At 47.4% G+C, this 23,540-nt stretch overlaps 1 protein-coding gene across 3 annotated transcripts; it reads left to right on the forward strand.

Moving 5' to 3' along the window:
* The first annotated feature begins 313 nt into the window (after positions 1 to 313).
* LOC307246308 (proline-rich protein 5-like) lies at positions 314 to 22,992 on the forward strand. Of its 3 annotated transcripts, none has more exons than XM_080022209.1 (10): positions 314 to 441; positions 4,494 to 4,587; positions 8,804 to 8,992; positions 11,719 to 11,799; positions 14,347 to 14,453; positions 16,440 to 16,531; positions 16,783 to 16,923; positions 20,750 to 20,894; positions 20,985 to 21,239; positions 21,889 to 22,992. In XM_080022209.1, the coding sequence occupies exons 2-10, from the start codon at positions 4,562 to 4,564 to the stop codon at positions 22,194 to 22,196; spliced, it is 1,344 nt and encodes a 447-aa protein (XP_079878335.1). In that variant the 5' UTR covers positions 314 to 441; positions 4,494 to 4,561; the 3' UTR covers positions 22,197 to 22,992. The 3 variants fall into 3 exon arrangements, with proteins under 3 accessions (XP_079878335.1, XP_079878337.1, XP_079878336.1); XM_080022211.1 differs by having other exon boundaries at positions 21,908 to 22,992; XM_080022210.1 differs by lacking the exon at positions 314 to 441 and adding an exon at positions 3,793 to 3,847.
* Positions 22,993 to 23,540: the final 548 nt, after the last annotated feature.

A 23,540-nucleotide genomic window follows, 5' to 3' on the forward strand; every position in this document is an offset into this window, starting at 1 on the left:
ATTTACATTAAAAAATAAAATAAAATAGAAAACTAGATTGCAATAATAACATCAACAACAAATTATTATATAACATAAACATGAACATGTAAAAACATTTAAAAGTATGTCCACAGTTCCGCGCGCCCTCTGCAATTCCTTCAACGACCCGCAGGGGGCCGCGGACCGCAGTTTGGAAACCCCTGATGTACGCAATACGCGACGTGATGAACGACACCGATTCGTGTGTAATCTCGGTTTCCCTCCCTCCCTCCCTCCCTCCCTCCCTCCCACCCGGGGTTGTCGTCTCCGGCTTCAGACCGCTTCACCTCCCTCCGCCGGTGCGCACCCACGGCGCTGGCGAGCGGACCCGTGAGAGTCGCACTTACTCTTGCGTTCCTCTCCGCGGCGATGCCGGCGAGGGAGCCTTCCTCCGCGGGAGCAGACCGGAGCTGTGGCAAGGTGGGTGCGCTGCGTGTCCCCCGTCCCCCGTCCCCCGTCCCCCGTCCCCCAGCGCCGCGTCTCCCGCTCCGTTCCAAGTGTCCAAACTTTTACGGGCGGCGCTTGAAAACGCGCTCCGTTCTGCGCAGCAGTTTCCAGGTAGAAAAGGAAAAAAGGGAGGTGCGGTGGGTTTTTTTTTTTTTTTTTTTTTTTTAACAGATGTGGAAAGATTGAGAATTGTTAAAAATATATATAAACTTATATGGTATGTTCTATCTATCTTTCTGTCTATCTGTCTGTCTATCTATCTATCTATCTATCTATCTATATGACTGTCCATATATCTGTCTATCTATATATCTATCTATCTGTATCTGTCCATCTATATATCTGTATCTGTCTGCCTGTCTGTCTATCGTTGTCTCTCTTTCGGCTTCACCAGACCATTTTATTTTTAGGACTACCAGATATTGGCAGGTATTATGACTACATGAACTCGCCAGCGGGGGGGGGGGGGGGGGGGGGAATTGTAATTTACAGGCCAGGGGTGGAACTATGTTTTAAATGATTTAATGGCTGAACCTTGAACCACTCACTTTTATCTCCAAAACATCCAGGTGTGGACGTGGGAATTAAATTACAATTAAAAATGAATAATAATAATAATAATAATAATCTTCTCAGATTGGGGTCCCGGAGGCTAAGGTCCACTCAAATGTGCCCCGTGACATTTGTGTTGACAATCCCTGGCCTATAGTGCGGTGGCACAACTGAGCAGCTCAGGTAGAACTGAGCGCTCGACCGCCCTCCTGTGTGTGTGCCGTTCGGTCCTGGGGAGCCGGGGAGGGGAGTCCCAGGTCTGGGCCCCGCAGATCCGCCGCCACCGCCGCCGGGGCCGCAAGCAGCCTCTCGCAACGGTAGGTAGAGACAGGAAGAGGAAGCGGGAAGCCACTCTCGTGCATTCCCAGCTTTATTTGATCCGTCCGTCCGTCCGTCTCAGTGTGAACGTGAGAGCGGCTGAACCTGGAAACCGAAACGTCTGAGAGCCGCAGCATTCCTGCCGAAGTAGTGAAGTCCAAAATAGTTCCCATCCAAGTAGCTGTATTTGATTCCAGGCTCTAGCCCCCACCACCCTCCCGAGCCTTTTTTTTTCTCGAGGAAGAAAAAAAAAAACATTATTCAGTTGTTATTTTTATTAAGATATTCGCCACGAAGTGACAAATCGTCGGAGGCTTAAAATAGTTCCACTTATGGCTGCATATTTTACAGAGGCGATGCTGTTAGGGGTGGCCCGGGCACGTATTTATCATGGCTGTGAAAGCCTTTTCTCTACTTTACCAAACTGTTGCCGTTTGGGAACAACAATAAACGGTGTTGACGAGATGCCAAGAGGATGCTATGGAGAAATGAATAATGACAATAAGCCCCAGTGTGCCCACGCAGTGCAAACTGGGCTAGAGCTTGTCATTCTATCCTTATCGTGTGTGTGTGTGTGTGTGTGTGTGTGTGTGTGTGTGTGTGTGTGTGTGTGTGTGTGTGTGTGTGTGTGTGTGTGTGTGTGTGTGTGTGTGTGTGTGTGTGTGTGTGTGTGTGACTGTATAGTTGGGGGCGTACGAGTTCATGACAGGATCGCATGTCTCTCTTAACAACTTTGCAGCCACTCCATCAGAATACAGGGTCCTGTGAAGGAGGGCGGTCCGTCCGTCTGTCCTTTTGCCTGTCGGTCTGCCTGTCTGTCTTGGGGGCCTGTCTGTCTGTCTGGTTGCCTGAGGGGCCCGGCTGTCCGGTTCAGGAAGTAGAGGGGAGCACGAGGGAACTGGGGCCGGTTGTACGGCGGTTTTGTTCTGTTTCGGCCCTCGCTTCAACGGGAGAAGCGCTAGCCGGCGCTCACAGTGCGATACTGTCGCGCGCACTCTCCCCTCGGTGACGGTGGTATTCGCGATTCTGCGATGCGCAATATACCGCAAGAGAATCCTTGCCGGTTCATCGCGACACCTGTGAAACCGAACGGGGGGGGGGGGGGGGGGGGAAATGTGCGAAATCGATTTTTCCGACGACGGGAGTCAATAATATACTCTCCCTATTTATTTTACAAAGCAGAGACAAAACCATGAAAAGCAAAGTGAGTTATTATTGAACCGGAGATCGGAAAGGGAGAGCTCACGGCGGCAATTAGAGGTTTCTCTGACGTGTCAACATCTACATCTACATCTGCTTAACTTTTGCGTCGGGAGTTCCGAGTCCTAATCAAAGCAGCGCCCCCCTTTCTTATGGCCCGGGGGCGCTGCCGGGCATGAAATATCTTGAGTGAGTTTTGACCTTCAAGTTTTTCACTCACGCAGCATCCCTTTAAATTAAGCCAGTCATGTAAAAATCACTTCTGGGAAACACTTCAATGGACAGTGGGGGAAGAAATCCTCTGGGACAAAATTATTTTCAGACCCGAAGTTGAAAGGTTCACCGCTTCGAAAAAAACATCTTCACGGAAAGTTTGAAATGAAATTAAAATGCTCAACCTGCGGCCGAAGCTCCCTCGACGTTAATACGATAAACAGCGTGGTTCTCCGTCGTGTTTTCCTGGTAATTTAGCATTTATGTTCGCTGGTTCCTGTAGCCGACCCCGCCCCGCCGGGTTTAATTGTCCAAGACACACAAAACCGCAGACGTGCGGGCGACAAAAAATAAGGCTGGGACTATAATAATAATGATAATTATAACAAGGGTTGGACTTTCCCCGGCGTCCGTCACTGAGTGCCCCGTCGCGAGCGCTTACACACGGGATCTCTGCTGCCCGTGTCCCTCTGGCTGGAAGACAAACACACACACACACACACACACACACACACACACACACACACACACACACAGAGCCTGAGTCTGACCAATCAGCGCCCATGGGTCTGATCGGGGAGACTCGGAACAGCTGTGTCGGCGCGGGAAGAAGCCAGCCCCGTGTTCTGCAGACCGTGGCGTAACCGCGCCCCCTCTTCTGTCACGGTTTGGATTTTGTTACCATGGTTACGAGACATATCATGTTCTCGCAAAGTGGTTTTGGCAAGGCCGTCGCCGTAAAACACTTAAGCTTGAGAATGCAATGCACCTCAGTACCTCTGTTAGTTTAGGTAATTTAATCCCTGAAGTACTTAAAGTACCTGTAAAGTGAAAATAATTATGGGTTCTGAGTTTGTCACACCACGGAAACGTGTGTTATTAACCACCGCCGCCCAGCCATGAAAAAAAATGCCAAGTATATAAAATTAGGTTTCAAAACCATGATAAAGAGGCGTTTTAAATGTTTAAATGTTGCGCTGAACCCAGTCCTGTGTCTCCAGTCACCCACCTCCATGCGCCGCTGTCCGGCTGGCTCCTCCGCAGGCCAGGTCGTGCAACGCTGATGTAACCAAACCCTGCGCGGTCAAAACTGATGGTACGGTTCTTTTTTGTTCCGGGTGCATTGGTGCCGATTTATTTTTCTGCCGGTGGATGCCGGGGGGCAGGTGTGCGTCTCGCTGTGCGACATCACGGCCGCAAACACCAGCAGGCACCCACGGGCTCAGCACCGAGACTTGGCGTGAGTTCACGGTCTCCCCGAAGACGCCTTTTACTCTGGGTGTTTATTCCCAAAGCGGCGTTTTATCCCAAACTCCGTGCTGTTAGCTGAGCTCATCGCCCCTGATGCTCCCCGACTCAGACCTGGGGTTTATATAGTGTTGGGGCGGGGCATGCCCAGGCAGAATGCATTACGTCACGCGTCCCTGAGTCAGCCCCGCCCCAAAAGATCCGGACCACAAAAATGGCGAGAAACAGCTCAACGGTCTGACTCCACAATTCAGTCCTACGTCGTTCAGCCTTTTCACATGTTTTCGGGAATGACTTTCTAACATGTATATTGTGTTTAGAAACATCGACAATCACTGAACTCGCTTCACGGGGACTTCAACTCAATGAGTGTCTGGGGGTATTTCAGCGTTCGTCAGTCAAGTCAAGTCAGCCATCCTCCGGAGGACGTCGCTCGCTGTGCAAGGACACGACGTTCAAAGATAATCCGGATGCTTCTTGTCGTTTTCTGAAAGGTGTCGATGGCTTGGCGCGGGCAGTCGGAAGGCGGTCAGTAGATCGACTGTCCGCCATCCAGACGGTCATGGAGCGGGAGGGATCCTTCAGGAGGTAAGAACGGACGCCGGCAAACTCCCGAATACCGACCCGTCAGACTTAAACATGCAGGCATGCATGCAAATCTGTCGTATTTAGGTTGCACGTGCGTTTTTTTCCACTCTGCGAACTTAGCAATGTGTGCTGCCGGGCAGACGGGTATGCAGAGTCCCCATTTTTAAAGCACACGTGCAGTATCTTCATGCTGCACTTCTATGCATCTGACGGAGTGGTCCCGATCCCGAAAACTGGGTCCTGGTTCCATATACGCTCAAAAAAAAAAAAAAAATGTTTTGGAAAAATCTATATCTGTGCCGAATGTCCGACGCTGTGCTCTTATAGCTGTGGTGTGTGGTTGAGATGAGCCGCGTATCACAAACATCCCACACGTCTCACCCTCACACACCTGTCACGTGAGATCCAAGTGAATGTTGTCAGGTCATCACTTACTGCACTCTGTTCATTGGGTGAAGAAGTGATGCGCATGAATGATGTTAGGGTCGTGACTTAACCGCTGGACTTTGAGAACCGCTGTTCTTTGAGAATGATGGGAACACGCAGAAAAAATTCCCGAGCCGCTTCAGTTCGTTCGCAGACTTATGGCGCGGCACATATCGCTGAATTTCCTGTTGTGGGGGGGGGGGGGGGACAAAAAGTCGGTGCAGGCCCGAACACACACGCTCTTACACATTTAGGCGTTTTCGCGCCGAACAGTTGTGGGGACTCCATGAGGGGAACTAGGAAATGGGGAGCTCCCCTTTTTTTTTTTTTTAACGGTTGCGTTCGTACTGGAACGCCGCGTTGTGTTTTCTCCCTAACTTTCACCGATTTCCACCTCATCGGTCCGCTAAAAATCGGTGGCCGAACACATTTGAGGTGAGAAACAAGCAATCCGGTCGGCGGAGTCTTCTCTCGTATGAGATCCGCAAGAGGTCATTTAAAGGTTTGTTCCGACTTTCGCTCGCGTCGGGACACCGCACGGGGATTTTTTTTGTTTCATTCAGTCGGAAAATGAAATTAATGCATCTACAATAAAAATACAATTTAATTGTTTTTTTTTTAAATGTTTATCGGTTATATTTTATTACCGCTGAGTGTACGTGGGCTGGTCCGCAGTCAGAGCGACTCGACCGGGGGGACCGTCCTCAGTCCGAGGGGCCGTGGTCTTTCTTCTGGACCAGCGACACTAAAAGTTCCTCTTGTGCCGGTCAGTCCCGGCATTGGAGCAGAAGCTAAAAAAAAAAAAAAAAAAGTCCCCTCAAAACCGCGATCTACGAACTACGATCGTTCCTAGTTCCTGCAGTGCCCACAGAAAAAAAAAAAAGGGACGGTTCCTCCAGAAAGTTCTTAGAACTGTGAAAAAGTTCCCGCGGTGAGAGGAACCTGTTCCCTGAAACATAACTCTTCACAAAAAGCAAGCGCGTGTGTGCGTGCCGGCGCATGTAACGGTATCAACTTCCACTCGCTGTGTGGCCGACGGGACGTTCCTCATTCGGAGGCACCGCGCTGGGCTTCGCTGGAGCCACGGCGAGTTTTGGTTTCACAACAAGGTGAACAAAGCAGCGGCAGAAAAGGCCGTTCCCCCGGTGACCTCTTTCCTCCTTTCTGTGATTACACCAAACCCCACCCATTGTTTCAGCAGCAGTCTCCAAGCAACATCCAGCCCAACGTGCAGTATATCAGGGATTGCATGCAGCGTCTGTTTTGGCTGAATGAGACCAAGACCTTGTCCTGTCCGCACAATTCGATTTTCTAAAATAGTAGTCGACGACCCCGCCGTTCATCCTGATAATACAATTTGGACACATTTCTTGGAGTTTTATACGGAAAATCTCAGTGTTTGTCATGATATTTGTTCCTTTAGATATCGTGATGATAGTAATAATAATCATAACAGTCATTCTTCCATATCAGCCCCTGTTTCTGCTCGTTCAATGGAGGGAGAACTAAAATATGGAACTAAACATGTTGCGTGTCAGTACTGTATAGCACTTGTGTGTGTGTGTGTGTGTGTGTGTGTGTGTGTGTGTGTGTGTGTGTGTGTGTGTGTGTGTGTGTGTGTGTGTGTGTGCTTGTCCACCACGGCTCATGTTTCTCACGCTTACCTATTTATCTGGAGCTGAACTGAGATCCAGGTTGATGGGCTCGGATGATTCACCCGCTCGACCATTCAAGCAAATACGCACACACACACACGCACACACACACTTTTTCTCATGTCTCTCTCTTTTATCTTTCGGTCATCTATCCCTGGTGAACTCTCTCTCTCTCCCTCTCTCTCTCTCTCTCTCTCTCTCTCTCTCTCTCTCTCTCTCTCTGTGCCTCTTGCTTAAGCATCCCATTAAATGACACATTAATCACATTAATTGGTACATGCTATTCGAAAATTATACAAAAAGCGAAACCTGTGATTTCTGGAATTTCTTGTCGGATTGCAAGATGCCGTGACATACGCGGGGTTCTTAACAGGTCCTTGAAGTGCTTGAATATCATCCTCAGAAATTGAAGTACCGGAATACCTCTTGTGCTGAAGTGCTTGAAAAGTCCTTTGTAATGCCAGAACAAAAGATGCATGTGAGTCAGTCGGTCACACGCACGCACGCACGCACACACACACACACACACACACACAGACGCACACACACAGGGTGAAAAGAGGAGGAAGTGAAATGTGTCACCTTTAAATCCTTCCCCGTGCCCTCCTTTCTTGGCAGCTCTTCTTAACCTCAAAGAGTTCCTTTGTTCGATTGGCACAAAAACGTTGCCAGGTCACATGGTCAGCGGCGAGCACAGACTGGCAGGGGTGAGAGGGAGAGAGGTGAGGAGGTGTAGGGGAGGAAGTGGAAGGAATGGGAGGTGAAGGAAATAAAAGAGAGAGACAGAAAAGAAAGGGGGGAGTTGTCGGGGGATTAAGAGGAGAGGGCATGTGAAAGAGAGAGCGAGAGAGTGGGAAATGAGATTGAATGAAAGGGAAAACCATGAGCACCAAGAGAGATGTGAGATGCACGAGAGGGAGAGAGGGAGAGAGAGAGAGAGAGAGAGAGAGAGAGAGAGAGAGAGAGAGAGAGAGAGAGAGAGAGAGAGAGAGAGAGAGAGAGAGAGAGAGAGAGAGAGAGAGAGAGAGAGAGAGAGAGAGAGAGAGAGAGAGAGAGAGAGAGAGAGAGAGAGAGAGAACCGAACCGAACCTTTGGTGATTTCTACTTTATTTTAATTTTTATTAAGTGGATTGGTGCCAGTAGAGTGACATGGAGTGGGGATACGTGGTACCTTTTCAGTTACTAGAGTAAGTTTTGTGTGTGTGTGTGCGTGCCTCACACACACACACACACACACACACACATGCAGAGAACACACCAACACATTCATTCATTTTCCACGTCCTTAACTTTGAAGTCGTCAACCTCACCCATACTCTTGTCCTTCCCGTCTCGCTGGTATGTGGTGTCTCTAGTTTTTAAAGCTGGTTTGCATCCTGCTATAGTTAATGTTTCACCAACCGGTCCACTGTGTTTTGGTTGGCATGACGACGCATCACGCGTGTGGCTCAACAGCCGGTGTATCAGGTGTTCAGATTCAGAAGCTGCAAAAAGACAAGTACAAATAAATTCAATTCAAATTAGATAGAGCTGACACCCAGGTGAGTGCACTCTATGTTATTCTATGGAATCTTTTATTTTTCAGGTTTATCTTTTTTCAATGTTTTTGTTGATTTTCTGTTATTTTGAGGGTTATGTGCGTTGTTTATCATTGGGTTTAGTTTATATTGGAAGAATCTCTATTTATTTTGGGTACAGTAAACTGCTGGGTTTATTGTACCTTTTCCAAATTTTCCATATATTGCCATTTTCTTTTTTCATGTTTTTATTGTTTGTTTATTATGTTTTATTGCTTCATTATTGTTTTGCCTATTGTGTTGATGTGCACTGCCGCGACATTGCAATTTCCCTTCAGGATGAATAAAGTATCTGTCGGTCTGTCGGTCTAATCAGTGAACAAGTGACCAATCAAACAAGTCATCACTTTGGGTGACAGCATTAGTCTTTCCCAGTCCTTCAGAGTCAATCTCAAGATCCTGTAGATGGATGGATGGAATGGAATGGAATGGGGGGATGGATAGAGACTTTCACGTGAAATACTGGAGCATTTATGTTCATATTGTGTGGGCCTTCTCCCCCCTCTCCCCCCTCTCCCCCGCCCTCCCCCTCTCTCTCTCTCACTCGGGGGTCCTGAGGAGTCTCCAGAGCCGGCTGCGTCTGGCCGGCAGCACCTCCTCCAGCCTGACCGACCTCTCGCAGGGCAGAGCTCACGGCGGAGGAGGAGGAGGGGAGAAGGGCGGAGCGGCCGGGGGTCCTGCGGAGGAGTGCGGCTGGGACAGGGGGACCCAGCAGAGGAAGGCGGGGGCCAATGCCACCTGGAACAGGTTGGTGTGTGTGTGTGTGTGTGTGTGTGTGTGTGTGTGTGTGTGTGTGTGTGTGTGTGTGTGTGTGTGTGTGTGTGTGTGTGTGTGTGTGTGTGTGTGTGTGTGTGTGTGTGTGTGTGTGCGGGGTGTACAGTGTGAAGTAGGTTTGTGTATTCAATGACAGCCCGTGTGTGTTGACAATTACAAACACACACGTTCCCCCCTATTCTCCCTCTCTTGAGCGCTCGCTTCCCTCCAGGCTCCATCACTGCCGTTCTTTATCGCTCTCATTCCCCCCCATGCTCTGCTCCTTTATCTCTCTCTCTCTCTCTCTCTCTCTCTCTCTCTCCCCCTCCCTCCCTCTCTCTCTCCCCCTCCCTCCCTCTCTCACCCCCCTTCTTTTCATTGCAGTCTGCCCTGTAGCTTCTTCTCCTCTTCTGTCCTCCTCTCTCCCGCTCTCTCTCTCATCTCCTCTCAGCTCATTTGACTTCATTCAGCTCCACGTACTGGAGACCCACGGCATAGATGGAGGAGGAGATGCAGGGGAAAGAAAGGGAGCCAGGAGGTAGAAAGGGAGAGAGGAAGAGGAGAAAGGGATGGGTCAGAGAGGGGTTAACATATTTTTAACCGCAAATGTTCTTTCTATTTAAAATTTGGCTTTTCTGTGTGTGTGTGTGTGTGTGTGTGTGTGTGTATATATATATATTAGCAGCAATTCTTCCATGTTTCTGTTTAATTTGTTGTGTTATATTTTTCACTTTTTGTTTCTCATTTGCCTCAGCAATGTACACATACTGTATGTTGCCATGGTAATAAAGCTCTCTGAATTTAAATTAAATTGAGATCGGGAGAGGGAAAGAGATGACTTTTCATTCAGATTGGTATTATTATTATTGCTGTTGTTGTCATTGAGGTTATTATTACTATTATTATTATGTCTATTATGATAATTATATTTTTTATTATTATTATTTATTTCATTATTGTCTTAATGTTATTGTTATTGTTGAAATTTTTGTTATTATTTTTCTCCTTGGCATTTTTTTTGGGCTAAAAGAGCTGGACCCACGGACATGATTGATGTCCCATTAGAACCGGGACGTCTCAGACATCTTGTGGTTCAAGTTTGATCCATATCGATCTACATTTGGAGCAGGAATTAGTGAAAATCCGATGAAATTTTACCGGAAGTAGCTGAACGTGTGTGCATCGCCGTCACGGCGCGGTTCTAAAAACGTCTGGTCGGGTGGTAAAGCCAGATGAGTTTTTTGAGTGGGACACTTTGTGACATCAACATCCAATTCGTTATACATGTGTAGGTTGTGGCTCCGGACGCCCATGTTTGTCGTGCGGGCTGCGCTTTTTGTTTGATATTTTTTATCTTTTTCCGCCCCTTTTTCTAAATGAAGTGTGATACGAGGAACTCATAAGATACAAAACTGCAAGATACAAAACTGAGTCCATGTTGCGCTCCATGAACTCGGAACTCATCGGAAAACTAGGACCCGGAAAAGTATGAACAGTCGCAGAAAGTCCCCACCGCCTCATTACGTCGCTCTGCGTCGTTGCCCCGCGCGGCGTCAAACGCCTGCGCTTCCGTCGCTACGTCATGGTTGCCCCAGGCGGCGCCAGACGGTCACCTGTCCGTCACTGAGAGCGCAGCTCTATTTCCTCTGACAACCCGGGGAGTTATGACGATGACAAGTTGTGGTTTACGGGCAAACATGGACGGTTGTTTGAAAGACGGGAGGGTTGCGCTCTGTAGACCGCACGGTGGTTGCCCCGCCATACGAGCAACCAGGAGACGACAGACCGGGGGCGTTGAAAGTAAACTCGGAAACATCGTGCGGCGATGCAACATTGACTAAACGGAGCCTTGTATTGCTGCCTGCAGCTATATTGATATTATTGTTATTATTATTAAATGTAATAGGTATCATTTCTATATACGTACACCTGTGTGTGTATCTTATCTGTATTCTTGTGCTTTGGCAGTGTGAGAATTCACATTCGTGTGGGGGAGGCAGGTTAGGGGGTAATGTGTCGCTGCCGGTCATTACCTCAAACGCAGCAGCGTATGAAAATTAAAGGATCGATTGAGAGGCGATACTGATTTTGAATGACTTCATTATGAGTGCGTCTTTTTTTTTTTTTTGCCTAGTGATGAAAGGCTCCGCGCCGTTGTTGAGATAAAAAAAAAAAAAACGAAGCAAAACCAAACAAAAAAAAAAAGATTTTGATCAACTCTCCAACTCTAGTTCATTTAGTCCAGCTGGTGAAATGCACGGCGAGCCGAGCGTCAGAGGAGTCAGTTCTTGCTGTTTGATTTAAATGTCATTCACCAGAAACGCGACGCGTCCGCGCTCGTCTCGCCGGGTCTTTCGCTGCGGTTTCTATGTAGCGTAGCGCGACGCGGAGGCTAGCTAGTTTTAGCATTAGCGTGTAGCCTGCGGGAGGTGAACCCGGCCGAGTGGTCGCCGAGCGACGGCAATCAACCAGGACCGCCGTCGTCATTTTTTCCGAAATTGCTGAACAAATGATTGCTGCCATTGACCAAACAGTTGGGTATTTCACAAGCGGTTCGGTGAATCGATAGGTTGGATGCAAATAGCACAACACGTGAAGGCAACGTGCACCTTTATCCGTCACCCGCCGGGGGGGGGGGGGGGGGGGCGATACGGTTTAAAACGTGTCCGTCCGACACGTATTTGCGGTTGACTTGTGCGGCTCTCCCTCTCTCTCTCCAGCATCCACAATGCGGTGATCGCGGTGTTCCGGAGGAAGGACATGGCAGAAAACGAACTGTACACCCTGAACGAAGGAGTCAGGTACGCTGCCCGCCCCGGCCGCTTTGACCCGCGGGTCCGGGGTGTGGCTCACTCCGTGACGACCCGCTCCCTCTCCGTCTCCGTCTTTCGGTCCGCTGAGGTTGCACTCGGGAGCGGGCGGCACGAACCGCCTCCCGGACACCGGAAAGTCGGGCCCGTCCTTCCCCTTTTGGGGTTTTTTTTTTTTGTTTTTTTTTCTCGCGAAAGAATGCATAAGATTATAGTGATTCATTCCGTAATTCCCCTGTATCCTTCGGCCGCGGTGGCAGTTTTCTTGCCGCTGTCAAATGAACACAGCCGAAACACTTGAGCTCCCGCGCGCGCACGCACACACACACACACACACAAACACACACACACTAAAACACTAAATTTAAACACTGACGCCCGCCCCGTGAAATTTCACTGCGGTTGCTTCTCAGCCTCATCTCCGACTCTTGCTCCGCGGGCAACGTATGTGTTTGTGTGTTTCTCCCCCGGCGTCGTCCAAACCCTTCCAGCGAGTCGGCGGCGTGCCGTATCATCTGCAGGGCGCGGTGAGGCTGCGCCGGGGTCGTGGAAGGGTCACTCCTGCCTTTTTCTGTGGTGGTCATTTAAGCCGGCGGCTGCGAGATAAGGCCGTCAGAACGCACTCCGGTCGTGCTGATATTAATACGCGCGCGCGCGCGCACACGCACACACACAATCTCACACACACACACACACACACACACACACACACACACACACACACACACACACGTACATGCGTATCCCTTCTGTTGTTTTTTTTCTCTTCCTCCCGTCTCCTCCACACGCTATTTTGTGGGACGCTAACGGTCGACATCCCGACCATCGGGGGACAGACTTTTTGTTTCTTTGTCGATTCCCGTGAGGTAACATTTATTTCTTATTTTTATTTTTATTTATTTTTGGTTTGTTTGTTTGTTTATTTCTTTATTTTCAGGTAACATGAATACCGGAGTGGTGCAGTCAACGCCGTCTCAACTGACGACACCAATACGACGCGTGACGCGACGCGGCGCAGGGCTCCGGGCCGCGACCGTTTAGTCACGTTTTTGCCACCATTTTTGGACGCGGCGCCGCTAAATTTTATAGCTAGGAGCACCAGCGCAACGTGGGAATATGCCGACCGCTGTTATTACTCTTTTAATCGTCGTATGTGATGTGAAACACTAGGAGGGAGCGAGAATCGGTGTGTGTGTGAGATGCAGAGCTGAGGCTCTTGCAGTGTTTCCCAGACGTTGATTTATCTGTGGGGGAATACCAACCAATCGACCGGCACATATTGATTTTCCTTTTCTTTTTTTTTTTTTACTATTTAAAATGTCTCTCTCTGTCAAACAGAGACTGAACAGCCCCTCCTCTCCCTGCGCACTCTGATTCAAAGCATGATTTTGGGTTGGGTACGAATAACGTCTGGTTCATGCAAACTGTCCGTTATTTGGTGACATGTCACAGGGGAAAAATTATATGAAACGTAATTAAGGACAAATGGCTTTAGTGCAAATTGAATGAAGAATTTTTTTTTTTTTTAAGAACGTCCTACGTCTTGTGCGCATTATGCTCGTCCTCCCCCCGCGTCCTCTGCGGTGTGTGGAAGGGGATTCACAGCGCAGAGGAGGATTAAACCCGATGTCGGAGGGTCACAGTGTGGACACGGTGGAGGACCTGGACTTAGAATTAGTTTTGAGGGAAAGAGCTCGGAGGAGCTTGACGCCAGGGAGGCTTGAAAAACCAGCTCGCTGTTTGCTCCTTTGCAACGGCCAAACTGAAAAATAAATGAAAATCATTACGACATAAATCGATGGGTGATTTTTTTGGGGGATTTGTTGACAAAGAATGAACCCCTCTGACAGCTGCTCCTTTTGGAGCCCTGCTCAGTGTTACGCGTCGGCAAAATCAAAAGGACGGCTAATTAACTGGACATATCTCAAGATCCTGTAGATCTTGGAGCAGGCTGGCAGGCTTCCCTCTGGTGCCCTTATGTTGCTCTCTGGTGCCATACGTGATATGTCTGTCGACTGTGACGCTTGGACACTGTTCACAATGAACAGGGCTTCACAAAAGCAGAGCAATTAACGTAAATCCATGAGAGTGCACTTAAAACTGTAAATTGAGCATTATTATTATTATTATTATTATTATTATTATTATTCAGTATATATCGTGATAATTGTCGACATCCATCAATATTTAAAAATAATAATTTTGGCCATATCATACAGCCCTAATAAAAAAAAATTGCGTGGGTTAGAACTCTGGGTAAAAAATCGAAACGTGCATTTGGTAAGAGCCCAGCTGTCACGACGCGGCTCCCCCACTGCTCTACTCTACTACTACTGCTCTAGGAAAATCCTGTTGGATTAAGGATTCCATTGTCAACAGTGGACCGCACTACTTTTCTTTTCATTTCCTGTGGCAATGGCTGTTCAAACGTCAACGTTTCAATGAGACGGGCCCTTCACGTACAGCGCGGACGTCCCGGTGTTGACTTGTAGGATAAGCCTCTAACAAACTCTGAAACATGGATTTTGTGTGTCGCAGGCAGCTGCTGAAGACAGAGCTGGGTTCCTTCTTCACGGAATACCTCCAGAACCAGCTGCTGACCAAGGGGATGGTCATACTGAGGGACAAGATCCGATTCTATGAAGGTGAACTCACACACTGTAACACATTATTATCATGTACCATAAAGTTAAGGTTAGCTCCGCCAGCTCTAACCCAATGCTGGAATAAAACGTTTTCATGAGATGCTTCGGGCTTAAGGGGGCTGTCCGGGGCCGGCTCTTCCTATAGGCCACATAGGCGGCCGCCGAGCGCACCATCCCAAGGGGGGGGGGGCGCGGAGAGGGCCGGATCACGGCGCAATTTGGCACCGGTCTCCGTCGGTACCGCACCCCATCGCCTCGGTTGGCGTGATGGGGTGCCCACGGTCCCCGCGCCAGAACAGTGTGTTTTTATTTCTCCGGATGGAACAGAACCAGTGCGTAACGGGGACACTTTCTCCGTGACTCTCTGACCCCCTTGTTTTGTTTTTCTTGTTTTTTAACCTTTTTTAATTTTATATATAGTATAAGGTATAGTATAGTTTAGTATAAGGTATAGTATAGTTTAGTATAAGGCTTTCTGCTGAAACACACACGTGTTTATTTTCAGGTTCGAACACTTACAGGGCTTCAGGTTAAATCGATCAGTCGGTATTCTGCTGCGATTGACGGGTTTTCTTTTTACAATTCAGTAGTTAAATAAAGATGTTATTCATATCAATTCATCTCATTTCATCAGCACACGTGGGCGTGGCCTACAGGGAAAAGCAGTTCATGTTGACTGTCCAATGTTGTGTTGGTCATACTATAGAATGATTTATAGCTTGTGTTTAGTGAAAAATACAGAAGATAAGAAACTTAAATTGCATACGAAATCGCAGTCGCAATATAAGTCAAAAAACATTTTCTTCCAAATGGTTCAGCCCTAGAGATGCTTAGCTATTATTTTCCTAACTGTGTTGCGCACGTTCATTTAGTGGAAGCTATGACCTGAAAGTCGTATTTATTGGATTGTGGAATTTTATCTAGTATAAATAAAGGACTCATAGTATAATACAGGACAGTAATTATCCACCGTGGGAGGGTTTTCCACTTGCTTTTATTTACACTCTCAACGACAGCACTTGTTCATTTGGACAAATAGGATACTTATTTCCTATAGGACACTCAGACATTCAAGCGGTATCACGTGTTTTTGTTACTTGCAAATTTCGACATGCTTAATAACTTTTGTCGAAAGTGTGTTTTCTTTGGTCATGGTTTTTGTGACAAAGAGAACCCGCGGCATCTATTCAGGCACAGACCGATACACAATCTACATGTGAAAAGTGTTGAAACCTCAGGCTTCACCACAGTAAAATACAATCCTGACAAAATTCTTACAAAAAAAAACACTCAATGTTTGGCAGTTTCACAAAATCTGATATGATACATACAATTCATTACAGTAACGATGAACACATGAGCCAACTTAACAATGACTTACAATATCTATTATTCCTCAGGCAGAACAAACCAAAAGGAGGCTGGAAGGAGGCTGCATTTCTTTAGTTCTATCAAACATTGCAGTGAAATTCCACCTTTGTATCGCAACAACCTGTGCTTCAAAATGTAGGGCATTTCTCTCACACACACACACACACACACACACACACACACACACAGCTGTGTGAGTTACTATGGAAACGAAAACCCGACAGGAAGTGATGTGAGTCACCTCCGTCTGAGAACTTGCAGTTGGCCAGGCATCGTGGCGAGCACTAACCTTCGACACTGACTCTCATCCACAATTGGTCTGGGTCACACACTGTGTATTTATGTTGAGGGATGGCTGAGTAAAAATACAACTCAAATCTTTGTTAAAATAACAGGGGAAAAAAAACAAAAAAAAAAAAAACAGCCTGGTTCCTCTGGTCTTCACTATAGTAAGGACATCAGATACGTGTAGAAGGCCTTGAAGCAAGAAGAAGACCTTGTACGGTCTTTGCTTCCAATGCCTTTTATTTCGCATTTTTCTAAATGAACATGAGTCTACAAATCCTCGTAGTGATAAGTTGGAATTACCATGATATCACTCGGTGCCTGCTGCAGGTCAGAAGCTGCTGGACTCTCTGGCAGAGACCTGGGATTTCTTCTTTTGTGACGTGCTGTCCATGCTGCAGGCCATCTTCTACCCCGTGCAGGTCTGAAAGCACACACTGAAACGCAAAACCCAAACTGTTTGTGTTCCCACATTTTTGTTGTGAACTTGTTTATATGCATGTGCGCATATGCAGAAAGTTGGCCTGTGAGCTTGTTATTTAGGCCCTTGAACACATCTGTATGTGCTTTCGAGCTTCACATGTCACCGTTGTGTGCGCGCGCGCGCGCGTGTGTGTGTGTGTGTGTGTGTGTGTGTGTGTGTGTGTGTGTGTGTCCGTCCGGCCCCACTCAGGGTAAAGAGCCGTCGGTGCGCCAGTTGGCTCTCCTCCACTTCAGGAACATCATCGCTCTCAACCTGAAACTGGATGAAGCGCTGGCCCGACCCCGAGCCAGGGTGCCACCCTCCATCATCCAGATGCTGCTAATACTACAGGTACACACACACACACACACACACACACACACACACACACACACACACACACACACACACACACACACACACACACACACACACACACACACACACACACACACACTCTCACAATATAATTAGCCACAAGTAGGAACACACATGGCCCATGTGGGGAAAGGGTAAATGACAACAGATGGAGAGTTTTGAGTGGGGTTTTGAGGGTAGGGGGCAGGGGGGGTCTCAGAGGAAGTCATCAGTGTGTGAAGCCACAACACAGCAGTCTTCCCGCGACCGTCCGTTGCCTTCTCCGCCCCCGCTCTGCCTCCATGTCAGCGGGACGGACGTCAGCGTCGAGATCAAAGGGAGAGTGGTTATTTTTAAGATGCGGGGGGGGGGGGGGGGGGGGTAAATTAGAAATGTGTGTGACTGAGGCGACGCATCGGTACGATGTGTTACATCTGAGGCTTGACTTGTAGTCTTATCGTAGTTCCGTTGGATGTTTCTAACGTGGCATTCTGAGCTCATGAGCGGATATACTTGTACATATACTTAGAATGGTGTAATTCCAGGTTCAGAAAATATAACTCATCAGGTTTTACCTCTGGGTCGGGTGAGTTACCACATCTGTGTGGTTGACTCCAAGTACTGGGGACGACTTTGAGCCTGAGCCATATTGCGTAAAAAAAAGAATGAGGGTTGACAATATACAGTAGGGATGATAATTTTGAATTTTTTTTGACCGACAGCCGACCCTTAAAAAAAAAATATATATATATATATATATAAAAAAATATTAGGGCACTGTCCCCCCCAGGGGGAAGAAAATTAATTGGTCTTTTTTGTTTTGTTTACAAATTATAATTATAATTAAAGTGAACCACAAGTATTTTTTAATATGCGAACACTGCTCTTCGTGCGCCCCGAGCCAATATCATCCAATTGTAGAGCCGGGGAGTCCTTCCTCCAAATAAAACAACCAAAAACTGTGTGTTGTGACCGTTTCTACTTGTTTTATTTGGAGGAACCCCGCGTCCCTCCGCCGCGCGCCCTCAGTGTTGATTGTTCTTGCCACAATTGCTTAAAATTCCAGACGGTCAGTATTACCCTTTTAAAATTTAGAATTATCATCAAGCCGACTTAAAGCGGTGTTTGATTACACGGTAAAATACTGTCCGGCGTCAACCAAAGTCAGCAGCAGTCTCCCAGGCGCAGCGTGCAGGGTTTGTTTTGCGTCAATGAAAACACAGCGGAAGGCGGTGACGGCTCTCCAGAGGTTGTTCAGCCGTCCAAGAGGACAAGCGTTTAAAAAAGACCGGCTGCTTATGTGCCCACATCCAAAAAAATAAAAAATAAAAAATGCACGAGACCTCACTGCAGCCCTTTCATATTACATTGCGAAAGGACATGATGCCATTTCAAATCGTTGAGAGGCCTGGCTTCGGCTTCTTGAAGCTGAAGGTTGTCGTGCCTCACTCCGACGTTCAGGAACATTCTTTTTCCGAGACCGAAGCGCCAAACCTGTACGACCGAGTTAGAGCTGATGTTGGAATGGGTGTGGCTCAAGGCACATTGGTTTGCTGCGACCACTGAGCTCCGGACCAGTGAGTGCGGGGCCGGTGGACCCCGCATCAGCTTCACTTTCCAGCACCTCACCCCAGACTGGCAACTGGAGTCGAACTGCTGGGAAACACAGTTCTTCCCAGAAGATGACTCGGCTCACGACATCAAGAGTTTTCGGAGAGTACGCTGGGAGAGTCGGGGATCAAAAAGAAAGACCTGGCCCGCGTCACCACAGACAACACAACAAACACGATCGAGGCTTTTTTTTTTTTTTTTTCTACAGTCCCCGTATCTGTGGCTCGGGCGCTCTGGCCATTATTTGAGCCTGGCCAGCTCAAAGGCTCTGACAAATTCAGAGGGTTGACACAGCAGTCGGGGCCCGCCGTCATCTGGGCCGAGGCTGGAGCCGGGAGAGAGGGAGAGGACTGAGAGAGAAGCAGGCTGCCCCCAACGTGCCACAGGAAGGCGCTGATCTGTGATGTGAACCGATGGGGATCGACACAGAAGACGCTCGAGCGTTTCCTCAGCCGGCGGCAGCCAGTCTGTGGCACCGGCTGGAGGAAGAGGAACACGACATTTGCCCACATAAGTGTCATGGAGCAACGGTGCCAGCTCCCCGGACCTCTGAGCAAGTTCACAGATGCACTTGCGTCAGACACGGGCGACGCCGTCAGCCATCGAGCCCGTCGGGGACCACGTCACCCGCGATGTTCTGGCGCAAATGGGTAACGGGAGAAGAGATTAACAACAGATACGCCGAGGAGGCAAAGAGAGTCATGCACGTAGCTTGTTTCATTGACCCCCCGCTTCGAAACGATCTATTCAGATGGGCCCCGAGGCTGCAAAAGTTGACAGCTGTGTCCAGGGAGGGCCAGAAGCTGGCGCCTGCACGAGTCAGGGAAGAACCACAAAGCACCGGCGGCGTCAGAGGGGAGAGGCCTGGCTCGGTCGCTAAGATTTCCTCACCAAGGCAGCAGAGCGGGGAAGAGCCAGCCCAGAAGACAGATCAAAGTCTACCTGTCTGTCATCCACTGCCGCAGAAGCGGATCCACTGGTTTGGTGGAGGGGGCCCATGCATCAGAGCTGCCCCACCTTGCGAGGGTTGCCAGGAAGCTTTTGTGCAAAGCAAACAAACAAACAAACAAACAAATAAATAAATAAATACACATAACTTTTAGATAGATTAAAAAATAAAAAAAATAAAGTAAAGGCTGATATTAAATAAAAATTCCGACTTCCAGTGAACGCATCATCACTTCCGAAACATGTTTTCAGAGAGTTTCCCATGAACGCAGCATCGCTTCCTGTTTGGAAAGCTGTGTCCGTGCCTTAAACGCAAGTGTGAACATTTAAACATGGATAGATTTGTAATGACCAGTCGAACTTACATATTTTGGTGGAAATTATTTTTTTTGTTTGTCACACTTGTTTAAAACTTAGGACATGTCGTCTGCATAACTGCCGAAATATCGGTCGGGCTCTAATCCCAGCAACCTGAGGGAACATTGTTTCCCCTCGCAGATCACAACTTAAACCCGACAAAATAAAACGGGCTGATATTTTGACATTTCAATCTCAAGTGAACAAAGATGCCTCCAGGTTGTTGGCCGGCAGCGCCTTATTTATTTATGAAGGAGAGCGTGGGCATACAAGCAGTGCTGTTTGTCTGATTTGTTTACATATTTGTGTTATTTTAATGTCAACACCTGCACACTGCTTAGGTTATAATGGTTTTGTTGCTTTTATATGCACATTAGATTTACTTATTTAAGGTCGTGATCATTTAAACCTGCACAAGGGAAACCTTTCATGGGAAAAAATAAATAGCTTCTTTAGCGAGCTAAATCACAGAGTTGGGTTGAACAACAACTCCCCCAACAGCGATGCGTGAAACATTGAAACAACCAGCTGTCCTGGTCAGGCACGACCAGTGCTGCCAAATCTGAAGAAAGGTCTTTTTGGGGCTGTTTACTTTGGGGCGGTTTTCATGTTATTTGAATGTTTATGCCAACAAACAGTGCACGGTGCTCATTGTATTTGTGGCTTTCGATATAAAACCTTGGTAAACCAATTTCAGTGTAGGCATCAGAACTTTGAACGTTTTCAGCGCTTTTCGACGATAATGCTGATAACGTGATCATTTTGGTCACAATAATCGTAATATGAAATGTTACCGTTTCATCTCCAATTGAAAGATGTTTACGCAGAACGACTTACTAATACCATGGTGCATCGGAGTAAATATGTCATGTGTTTTTTTTTTTCCTATGTTTGTCTCATTCAGGGTGTACATGAATCTCAGGGTATAACAGATGACTACCTTCACCTGGAGCGTCTGATCCAGAAAGTAGTCTCTCCATACCTGGGTACACATGGTTTACATTCTACAGACGGAGCTTCCAACCCACACTACTCTTCTTGCCTTCTAGGTCAGTGTGCTTCTGTGCCCTCTGTGCATGATGTGTTATTTATGCAGCGTTCTTATTTAGCACCCCACCCCGCCCTCCCTCCCCCCCCAGGTATGCGCTTCCAGCGTCGCGCTCCCAGCAACCCGGGCGGCGCCCCCGTCGCCAAGAACCTGGTGGTGCGTTCCAAGAGCTACAACGTGCCCATGCTCACCCCTGTGGCGGAGTACGTCAGGGACAGTCCGGCGGGGTGCGCCGCGGGCATCCGACGCCACTCCGTCTGCGAGATGACCTCCTGCGTGGAGGAGGGCGGCGCCGCAGCGGAACCCGGCGCCAACCCCCAGGACCCCAGTGAGCTCGCAGCCCCGGGTACGGAAATATAGCTAATTATGACACGGCTCTGTGGAACGTTCTGTCGTGATGAGTAATCGGTGGTTATTTCTGAATAATGACCGTTGGCAATGGGCAACAACTTCTCCGCCGCTAGTGGCGCCATCTTGTGATGCCACTTGGAATGGAAGCGTAAAGTGGCCAATTTCAGTAAATAGGATAGTCACGAGATTTATTTGTTCTGAACTGTTTTTTTCTTAGATGACGCTCTTATACTAGACAGTTGTGAAGCAATTTCAAATCCGTATTCTGTTTCATTGTACTTTATTTAGTAAGTGGACGTGTAAGTGATGGAGTAATACAAAACCCCTCTGCTTCACCATAATGACCGTCTGGCCGAACATTACCCCACTTTTTACAGAAAATTAACTAGTACGCCTCATTAAAGGGCTTCTACAACTAGCTGACTATATCACCTATTTACTGTTATTAATGTGAAATTCGACATGTCCGTTTTAATGTCTTTCATCGTTGTGTCTACAGGCACAGAAGTTGCAGCATTATTCAGAAATAACTGACCGCTGATTGCCACTACTGACCGATCACGTAGTTGTGTAATAGGCAAGATAATATCGATAATATTGACAAATTGTCGAAACCCAGCGTCTTAGAATTCAGTCCCATCCAGTGCCTTGTTTGGTGCGCAGACTCCTCTGCGTCAGGTCGGCTGAGCGACGAGGCCGGTCTTCCCCGGCGCCCCTCCCCCGGCCGGGACTCCGACTCCCCGTCCTCCTCCAGGACGCCCCGCGGCGCAAGCTCGTCCTCCAGCCCGGAGGTCGTGGACCACATCCTGGCGTCTCTGGACTCGGAGCCCGACGGGATATTCCTGGACTTCTCCGGCGCCTAGCGTTGACGTACAGCAGGGACAGCAAGACGGACATAATCGAAATCCGTTCTTTTTGTACATTTTTCATCATTGTTTCTACTGCCAAGTGAAGGATTAACGAATATCTTACTAAAACAAAAATACGCACTCTGGACGTTCATTTTGAAAAACGCTTATAAATCATTTCTCTGGTGTTGGCGAGCATCTTATTTTACATCCGTTAATGGTTGGTTTTTTCTACTTTTTTGATGGTTCATTTTGATGTGAAAAAATGACAAACCCATCCTGTAAGGGATAAATATTTTGCGGTAGGTGGAAACAGTAACAGATGTGTTTACTGTTGGATTTACTCCATGTGCTCAAAGTATAATTTCCCCTAAAAGTTAGGTTTGTCGTTTTTCACCCCGGGCCTTATTCAAAAGGTTGGTTCCCATTCTTGCCTGGGGGATTCACAGTGGTGTCATTGAGCGATAACAGACAAGTCACCGCTGACCAATCCAGTCCTGTTCCGAGAACCAATCAAATCAATCAAATTGATTTGATTGGAGCTCAATTAAATCAAAGCTCCAATCTGTAATTTTCGATGACTATTCAGATTGAGTCGCTGCCAGGACATTTTAATATCCTACCGCTTACTCACTGTGCAATTTATTGACAAATAACCTTTAAAAGAATGTGGCATCGAATCAACAGAATGACTAAAACAGAGAGACCATGTTTTATTCTGTGTTTTAAGGATGCGTTCACATTTTATAAGTTAATTTAGTCTACACAATTTATGGCCACAGTGAGAACTACCGGAAACTAGCTGCAGATTGATCAGGATCAATGTGTTTTTAATAAGTTGTAATGACCATGTTGATTTGTATCACTGTGGAGGCTGCCAAATGGAATAAATAAACACAAGCAACCAAAGATGCAATGACGAGGTTACTTTTGCTTCCCTAAATTGAAATAATTTAATTCTATTCATCTAAATCAGGGGTCGCAAACTCTTTCACACCAAACATTACTGAATTGGCAAATAATGAATCTGTTTAAAAATAAAAGTATATTCTGGAAAACATTACGTAAATTACATGGACGTATTGTGACTTGAAGATTAATTTGCGGGCAGGATGTGGCCCCCGGGCCTGTGGTTTGAGACCGTTGAGTTAAATAGTCATGCAAGGCAATGAACACTAACAAGGAGCATATTTTTATTTTGAGGACATTAGGTCATTGAGAATATGAGGCCCTTTTAGCTGATAAATAAATAATAAAATCTGTTTTTAGTAAACTGAGGAGGTTCATGGGGTTGGTTTGGGTTTTTCATTGTGTGTATGGCATTAGGTTTACGCATTGCACCTCAAGGTGAATGTGAGGAAGAATTTTCTAATAACATATACACTACTCACAAAAAGTTAGGGATATTCGGCTTTCGGGTGAAATTTCAGGATGAACCTAAAATGCAC

The sequence above is a fragment of the Zeus faber genome (assembly GCF_960531495.2).
Source record: "Zeus faber genome assembly, chromosome: 21".
NCBI lineage: Eukaryota > Metazoa > Chordata > Actinopteri > Zeiformes > Zeidae > Zeus > Zeus faber.